Source organism: Tupaia chinensis, unplaced genomic scaffold (assembly GCF_000334495.1).
Source record: "Tupaia chinensis unplaced genomic scaffold, TupChi_1.0 Scaffold000688_1, whole genome shotgun sequence".
Lineage (NCBI taxonomy): Eukaryota > Metazoa > Chordata > Mammalia > Scandentia > Tupaiidae > Tupaia > Tupaia belangeri.
This window is the reverse complement of record NW_006160211.1, coordinates 780,214-789,483: the sequence shown is the minus strand read 5'-3', so window position 1 is coordinate 789,483 and position 9,270 is coordinate 780,214. Positions and strand designations below refer to the sequence as shown.

At 41.6% G+C, this 9,270-nt stretch overlaps 1 protein-coding gene across 1 annotated transcript in view; it reads right to left on the bottom strand.

The window, feature by feature from the left end:
• Positions 1-2,788, bottom strand: part of KLHDC1 (kelch domain containing 1) — a gene marked incomplete at its 5' end in the record, with an annotated part of 42,664 nt that extends 39,876 nt beyond the window's left edge. The window contains 3 exon segments of the mRNA XM_014592433.2: positions 1,413-1,531; positions 1,976-2,093; positions 2,718-2,788. Coding sequence (XP_014447919.1) covers positions 1,413-1,531; positions 1,976-2,093; positions 2,718-2,788 — 308 coding nt within the window.
• Between the last annotated feature and the right edge of the window lie 6,482 nt (positions 2,789-9,270).

The window sequence follows — 9,270 nt, the reverse complement described above, 5'->3', positions numbered from 1 at the left end:
AAAATAAACTATGGCATATCTATACAGGGGAATACTATTTAGATGTGAAAAAGAAGCTTTCTAACTAGGGATACAGAAACATGAAAGATCTTTATGGTACACTGTTAACTAAAAGAATCAACAGGGTGCAGAACTATATCTACTGTACACTGATTTTGAGGGAGGAGTAGAAGGAAAATAAGAATGCATGCATACATACATACATACATATCACATGCGATATATATTTACTACTATAGGTATAAAGTAACACTGATGGCACTGGTTCCCCAGGTTGTCTGCATCACAGAATCAGGAAAAGTTAAAAAAAAAAAAAAAAATCCCATCCTCAGAAATAGTAATTTAATTGGTCTGGGTGTCACATGGACGGTGGAATATTTTTCAAAAGAATTATTTAATTGTATTTATTATAATTATTATTTTTAAATTTTGCTATAGGCCATGTGTGCTCAGACAGAGACAGAAAGTGAGAAAGCAAGATGCCAGATCCAGGACTCAAACCACAGTCCAGGTGAGAGTTCAGTACCTCAACCACACACCACCTGCTGGCCCCAGGCTCTGGAATTTTTAAAAGATTCCCATGTGGGACCAGCAGATGGCAGAATGGTTATGTTACTGAACTCCTACGTAGTCAACCATGGTTCAAGTCCTGGACTAGGCAGCTTAAAATTTACACCAGGCTGGGGCCAGCAGGTGGTGTGGTGGATAAGGGCGCTGGATTCCCACATGGCCAACCAGGGTTCTAGTCCTGGACCTGGTGGCTTGCTTTCTCACTTTCCCTTTCTCTCTCTTTCTCTTTCTCTCTCTCTCTCATCAAATAAAAAAAAAAATGGAAATAAATAAATAATTCTTTAAAAAAAAAAATTTACACCAGGTGTGAGTGTGCCTAAGATCCTGAGAAGAGAATAGAAGAGGAGGGATTGTGGCATGGTGATTACTGTCTGTCTGTCTCTCTGTAGAGCTCATGCACTCTATAGCAAAACTCTCTTAAAAAAGAAAAGATTCACAGACGATGCCAATGGCAAGAGAAAATGGGAAACCACTGGTCTAAGAATACAAAAGATACTAATAACAGCAGGCTTTTCTGTGCATGGGGTAGGGGGGACAAGCTGGATGGGGGACAAAGATGGCAAACAGACCTGTTGTATATTTTTAAATACAGTTTATATCTTGAGCTACATGAATGTATTAACTCTTCAGAAAATTAAATAACAATTAATGTATATAAGAACACCAAATAGTTGCTTACATAATGTTCATTTTCATTGTTCCTTAACCTAGGCATCAGCCTCAAAATAAGTTTATAAATATACCTTGGAAAAAAGTCCTATTCTCACGTTTTCACTGTTTGACTAAAAACCATAACCCTTATTTCAGTGCTGTTAATGCATTATATGCAGTTGCTGTATTACCTGTCTTTATAAACCCAGCAGGAAAGTTTATCACGTGGTGTGGGCGGTTGTCCCTTAAAGTTGGTGATTTTTTCCCAAACGTAGGTTCCATCTCTTGTTCGCAAGTTAACAAAATAAAGCTTTTAAAAGATGAGAATGCTATTAGCAGACAGGGCATTTGAAAATTAAAATCTTTATCAGAGGGTTTTATGATTCAAAAATGAACATGACTACTCTTGTCTTTTTAACAGATAAAATATTTACCCGTAAAAATTAAAAACTGTAGAAATAATAAACATGTGACAACATTTTAGAAGCAAAAACGACATATAAAACACACAGAATCGCTTTTCCCCATCTGCTCTTGCCCTATGGATAGTAATCGGTAGGTAGTTAACTCTGACACAGAAAGACACGGAAGAGAACAGGAATGCTGCATTTTCCATGTCTCTTTCAAAGCTCCTAATTATAAGCTCAAGATTTCTGCATATATCTTCTTGTTAAAACATTTGTAAACTTGCAAGATGAAGTGATGTGTTAAATACGACATTCCACTGCACTCCTAAATGAAAAGGAAGCATTACTCGATTGCTGTATCCTTTGTCATCATATCCTCCAAAAATGTACAGCTTTCCATTAATGCAAGCACCACAGCTTCCGGACATGGAGGTAGGGAGTTCTCCTTCCATTAGGTGCATTCTCCTGCGGCAAGAATAACATGGAATCTCATAACTTTCCAGAAAGGCAAATGAAAATTCCCTTGGAACTCCATGAGAATTCTCTGGTGAAAACTCTCACTATGAATTACAATTAAAATGTATTGTAATTGGGAATTAGTAGAATAAAATGAAGTCTTCAGAGACAGAGTTGGTCTTGAGAGGAATGCAAAAGGACAAAGCATGGAGAGGGAAGGGAGGGAGGAGAAAGAGCCACAGAGAATAAAGCATTGAAAGAAATGAAAGTGAGACATCATAAATGTTCCAGTATGTTCTGTGTATGGTCTGAAGGTCCTGTAGCCTATCAAAGCACTTATTTTTATTTTATTTATTTTTGTAATTTTGCTATAGGGTGTGTCCATTTGCCAGAGAGACAGTGAGAAAGCACCCCTGAGGCATGGTGGCCACACCACAATCCTCTCTCCTCCATTCTCCTCTTGGGATTTTGGACATGCATGCATGTAGGTGGCATGTCTTTCAAGCCACCAAATCTGGGACTCACCCCACAGAGTTGGCCATATGGGATCTAGCCACCCCAACCACAAGGCCACTGACTGGCCCCTGAAAACGGATACTAAGATTGGATTTTACGCAATTGGAAGTTACTTACCACAGCCCACTATCAATATCATAGGTCCAAATTTCATCATTAGGCAAATACACCTCATTGTCTTCAATAGACTAAAAACACAGAATATAAAAAATTAAAGTTATCAATTACATAGTAACAAATAGCTCCTCATGACGCGAAAAACTACAATTAAAAAAAATTGGGTCATTGGAAAAGTCATGATGCATTTTTGCATAGTAACAGAAAAATATGTCATGAATTTTTTTTTAAGAGAGATTTTTGCTATAGGGCACATGTGCTTGCTTGAGAGAGAGACAGAAATCACCCCCCAGGGGGATGGTCATGCTGCAATCCCTTCTCCTTCATTCTCTTCTCAGGATCTTGGGCATGCATGAAACATGCTCAGCATGAGTTTTAAGCCACCGGGCCCGGGATTCAAACCACAGTCAACTATGTGGGAATCCAGCGACATAATTAGTAGGCCTTCTGCTGGTCCCATCATGATTTTTCTGATGACCCAATACAACACACAAAACCAGGCTCAAGGTTTTCTTCCATAGTACATAAATATACCAAAAGAGAAAGGAAGAAAGATTTTCCATTAGGAAGTAAGAAAACAATATTTAGAATATAAAATAGCAAGTATATGAGTCTCGAGAAAAAGATCCACAGCAGTTAAACTTAAACACAGATTTTGAGTAAGGGGAAATAGTAAAACAGTAAAATTTAAAGCAGAATTCTAAAGACTATAAAGCAAGGAAGAAAAGGAGTATCAAAAAAATGACAGTATATTTTGGGTTAAAGGAAAGAATTATGAAGGAAAATGTTTAAAAGGTATCATTACAAGTACTGTATCAGATATCTTGACTTACTGGACATATTTTTTGAGTGAGTACTATATAAGACATAGTGTCAGGTGATCATTAAGCCTAGAATCTAAGGATAAAGATAGACTTTTTAAGGGACCAGCAGTTAGCGTAATGGCTATGTCGCTGGACTCCCATGTAGTCGACCGCGGTTCAAGTCCCAGACCCGGCATCTTAAACTCCCGCCAGGCATATGTGTGTGCATGCCCAAGATCCAGTGAGGAGAATGGAGGACAAGGGATTGAGGTGTGGCCATCCTCCCTGGGGGCGGTGATTTCTCGCTTTCTGTCTCTCTGTCTCTCTGGCCAGTGTATGTGCCCTATAGCAAAAACCTCTCAAAAAAAAAAAAAAACAAGAAAATTTTTTAAAAAAAGAATTAATTTATTTCATTTGACCGGATAGGGACAGAGCGAGAAAGACAGAAAGTGAGAAAGCAAGCTACCAGGTCCAGAATTCAAACCATCGTTGGCCATGTGGGAGCCCAGCATCCTTAACCACGATGCCACTGGCCAGCCCCAAAGCTAAATCTGACTCGTCAAAATGACAATTCAGGATCTGAATAATTTTAAAAGCTGACAATATAAATAGAACAGTGTATTCTAATGTTTATGATAAAAGGAGAAGTAAAAATAATGTAAGAGTCATTTATTTTAAGTTAACTTAGGAGTTGAAATTCTTATATAAGACTGTTATGAGTTCTTAGAATTTATAAAACAATTCAAAAAGAGCTAGAGGTTTTGTTTGTTTGTTTTGTCTTTAGAGAGATTTTTGCCATTGGGCGGATACATTCACCAGAGAGATGGGAAGTAAGAAATCACCCCCCCGGGGGAGATGGCCATACCTCAATCCCTTCTGCTCCAGTCTCCTCTTGGGATTTTTGGGCATGCATGCACATGCACCTGACATGAATTTTAAGCCACTGGGTCTGGGACTCAAACCACAGTTGACTATATGCAAGTCTAATGATGTAACCATTACGCCATCTGCTGGTCCCCCCAAAGAGCTAGAGTTTTAAAGTAGCAATCTAAGAATTTCTAAAACTATATGACACATAAATTATTGGGTTTTTGTAAAAGTCATGATGCATGGCTTTTCCAAAAAGTCATAAGTCATGGCTTTTCTGATGACCCAACATAAACATGCTGCCCAGATTTAGTTGTTTCCCTACTTCTGTGTTAGCTGAATTAAAAAAAAAAAATAGTATCTCAACTACCAACTCTTCCTCTCCCTCATACATATAAAAATAGAAAACCAGGGGCCAGCAGGTGGCATGGTGGTTAAGGTGGCTGTACTCCCACATGGGTGACTATGGTTTGAGTCCTGGACCTGGCAGCTTGCTTTCCTTCTCTGCCTCTCGCTCTCTCTGTTTCTCTCTAGTGAGTGCACATACACTATAGCAAGTTTAAAATAACAATAATAATAAACAAAATTAAATGCATAATTATTATTTTTTAAATTTACTTTTGTCCTTATTTTTTTGTTTAGAGAGTACATACACCTCCCAGGGAGAGAAAAAGATACTCAGAGATTGAGAGAGAGACCTAGAGAAAGCACCCCCACCCCTCTGGGGCCATGAGTTGTGGTCAAGTTGAAATCCTTTCTCCTCCATTTCTCCTTCCTTTTGGGATTTTGGGCATGTACACACACACATGCTGGTGTGTTTCTCAAGTTCCCTGTCCTGGACCTCCAGTGATGGAATTGGCCATGTGGGATTCAGCTGGTTTAACTACTAAATCATAATCCTGCTTAAATCCCTTCACTTTTACCATACTGCTCTTAGGGTAGTCTATTTTTTTTTTTTTTTTTTTTTTGAGAGGTTTTTGCTATAGGGCATGTGTGCTTCCCAGAAAGACAGACAGAGGGAGACAAAAAGCAAGAAATCACCCACTGGGGTGATGGACACACTGCAATACCTTCTCCATTCTCCTCGGGATCTTGGGCATGCACGCACACGTGCCAGGTGTGAGTTTAAGCCAGTGGGTCCAGAAATTGAACCGCAGTCGACTACATGGGAGTCCAGCGACATAGCCATTATGCTAACTGCTGGTCTCAGATAGTCTAAAATTGTTATGACTCTATACTACAGGGTACCTACTATCCCTCCAAACCTCAACTTGTCACTCATTATGTTCTAATCTTCTCTCAGTTCCTATGCCTCTCCAAGCTCCTTTCTGCAGTGGGGTCATTCATTTCTAACTTATTTTTCTTCCATCATATTACAACTCTTAACTCAAAAGGTAAAACTGTTTTCAGATACAATGTCCTTTCGAATATGGCCAACAATAGAGCAGTAAGTATAATAATGTAGACTGGTATCCATAAGCTTTTAAGATACATGTTTGTTGGGGCCAGCATTTGGCATAGTGGTTAAGGTGCTGGATTTCCACAAGGCTGACTAGAGTTCAAGTGCCAGACATGGAAGCTTGAAAAATCACACTAGGCACATGTGCCTGCACGCGCAAAATCCTGAGAGGAGAAGAGACTGTGGCATGGCCATCTGTCCTGGGGTGGGTGATTTCTCACTTTCCCTCTCTGGCTACCTCCAGTTACCACATTTTTTTTTAAAGAGTTTTTCCCCTTCCAGCACAAGTGTTCAGGTAGAGAGAGAAAAACAAACACAGGGAAAGGGAAAGCGAGAAATCACCCCCCAGGGGGAGAGCCACACTGCAATCTCCTTTCCTCTAGGATCTTGGGCATGCACGTGCGCGCGCACACACACACAGCATGATTTTCAAGCCACCGCCTCTGGGACTTGAACTGTGGTTGACCATGACGGAGTCCAGTGACGTAACTGCTATGCCATCTGCTGGTCCCTTGTTTTTGTTTTTACTATAGGACGTGTGTTTGCCAGAAACAGAGAGAGAGGGAAAGTGAGAACTCATCCTCCAGGGGGAATGGCCGCCCACAATCCCTTCTCCACTTCCCTCTCAGGATTTTGGGTATACATGCAAAGGTGCTGGGTCCAGGACTTGAGCCACGAAGCTGGCCATGCGGTGTCCAGCACCTTAACCTCTACATCACCTGCCAATTCATGATTTTTTTTTTTTTTGAGAGATTTTTGCTATAGGGCGTGGGTGCTTGCCAGAGAGACAGAGAGACAGAAAATGAGAAATGATCTCCCAGTGGGGATGATCATGCTACAATGCCTTCTCCTCCTTCTCCTCTTGGGACTTTGGGTACTCACATGCATGCGCCCAGTGTGAGTTTTAAGCTACTGGATCTGTGACTCAAACCATGGTTGGCCATATGGGAATCCAGCAACATAACCATTAGGCCACCTGCTGGTCCCTATTCCTTTTTTTTTTTTTTTTTTAAGAGAGTTTTTTTGCTATAAGGTGTGTGTTTGCCAGAGAGAGAGGGGGGAGGGGGGGGGGACAGAAAACAACAAATCCCCCAGGGAGGATAGCCACACTGCAATCCCTTCTCCTCCACTCTCCTCTTGGGATTTTGGGCACAGATGCACATGCACCCAGTGTGAATTTTAAGCCGCAGGTCTGGGACTCAAACCATAGTCACCTACGTGGGAGTCCCGCAATGTAACCATTACACCATTTACGGGTCCTGTCCAGGGCAGCTCTTATAGCTCCTCTGCTGAGTTAATAAGTAGTAGGACAAGAAGTATTTCAATTCAGTACTGCCACGTGAAGAACTGAAATCTTACCAATTTCACGACTGAAATGAGATGTAAAAACTCCAGACATTTCATATGGGCACAACAGATATTGCTCCTGATGTGAGACATTTAATTTATGGGCTCAGAAGAAATCCATACAGATACGAAATACTGCAGATTACTATTTTAAGTAAATTTTTTGCACTTAACTCTTATAATATCAAGAATCAATATAGCAAATGAAGTTTGACACAACTACATCTTCAAGCACCAGGTCTCAAAAATCAATAAAAATATTTCTGTAAACACAACCAGCCTTATATCTAGATGATTTCTTTTTAGAACTATTTTACTTAACTTTATTTATTTTTAATTTGACCAGAGAGGGAGAGAGCAAGAGCAAGAGGGAAAGTGAGAAAGCCATCCGCCAGATCCGTGACTCAAACCACAGTCAGCCATGTGGGCGTCCAGTACCCTTAACCCCCATGCCACCTGTGGCCCCTAGATTATTATTTTTTTTTTTGTGAGAGATTTTCGCTATAGGGCATGTGCCCTCACCAGCCAGACAGACAGAGACATAGAGACAGAAAGCGAGAAATCACCCCCCAGGGGGGATGGTCACGCCGCAATCCCTTCTCCTCCATTCTCCTCTTGGGATCTTGGGCACGCACGCACACGCGCCCGGCATGAGTTTTAAGCCACCGGGTCCGGGACACGAACCACGGTCGACTACGTGGGAGTCCAGCGACATAGCCATTACGCTAACTGCTGGTTCCTGAGATTATTTTTTCATCAAGAACAAATGGTAGAAATTTATTAGACATTAAGAAAGCACTACTGGGACCAGCAGGTAGTATGGTAGGTAAGGTACTAGACTCCCACATGGCCAACTATGGCTCAAGCCCTGGACCCCAGTAGCTTGCTTTCTCACTTACTCCCTTTCTCTCTCTGGTCAAATAGAAAAATAGGAAGTATTTTTAAAGTATTACCACTTGAGGCCAGTAGGTGGTGTGGTGGTTAAGGGCGTTGGACTCCATGGCCCACTGCGTTTGAGCCCCAAATTGGTGGCTTGCCTTGTCACTTTCCTCTCTCTCTCTCTCTCTCTCTCTCTCTCTTTCTCTCTCTCTCTCTCTGTCCCTTTCTGGTCAAATAAATAAATAAATAATAAATAAAATAATTCTTTTTTAAAAAAAGTATGACCACCTAATTTATATCATTAAAAAAAGGCCTTTGGACATTTCCATTTATCTAGATGGGAATATGTTGCCCTTGAGGTCAAAGAGCTATTAAAGTTACCTTCGTTTACTGTCCTCATTTATGAAGAGGGGACAGTACCTGATTTACAGTAAGGATTTCTAGCACATGCCTGGCATAGTAGGCACTCAAAGTTGGTTCTGATTTCCCTGACCTGACACTGCACTAAATTAAGAATAAATACACAAACCGACAAAATCACGTTGGACCTGAGGATTATCTGACATAGGTGGCCTGTGGTTTATTCCGTGTGAGGCGCTGTTACACAGGGGTCGCCGACCAGTTTCCAGACGGTCGGAAGATCTAGGTTCTAATACTTCATTAGAACTTCCGGTGGCTGTTTTCAGTCTGTGAACTAAGAGAGTGGGCGTGAGTGCCTGAACTGTTCCAGGTACAATTTGTGCTCCTATAATCCTATAATTACAGAAACAAAAAACATGCAAACCTCCGCTTCCTAGGAACTTTAAAGTACCATACTCTCCAGTAATTTCTTGCCAATATGGGTCTACTGTGAGACTCAAGAAGAAAATTAATCACTCGTTAATAAAGAAACACCATTAAAAATACTGTAGACATATTTAAAAGCTTCAGTGAGGTCGACTTCGAACTGCGCCTTGAGAATAAGGAAATATATACAAAATACTACAGCCCGGCATCCTCAGGTCCTTCCCAGCCTGCGCTGGGACTAAAGACGGGGGACTAATCGCGCGGTGACTTCGTTCCGGGCAAACGGGGGCTACCGGGCAGGTGGGGAGGCGCGTGGGAAGAGCCCCAGGACGCGGGTTCGAGGCTCCAGCAGGCCGGGAGCGCCGGGGCGGAGGCGGAGGCGGAGGGCGCCGGCCGGGACCCGCCCGCCCCG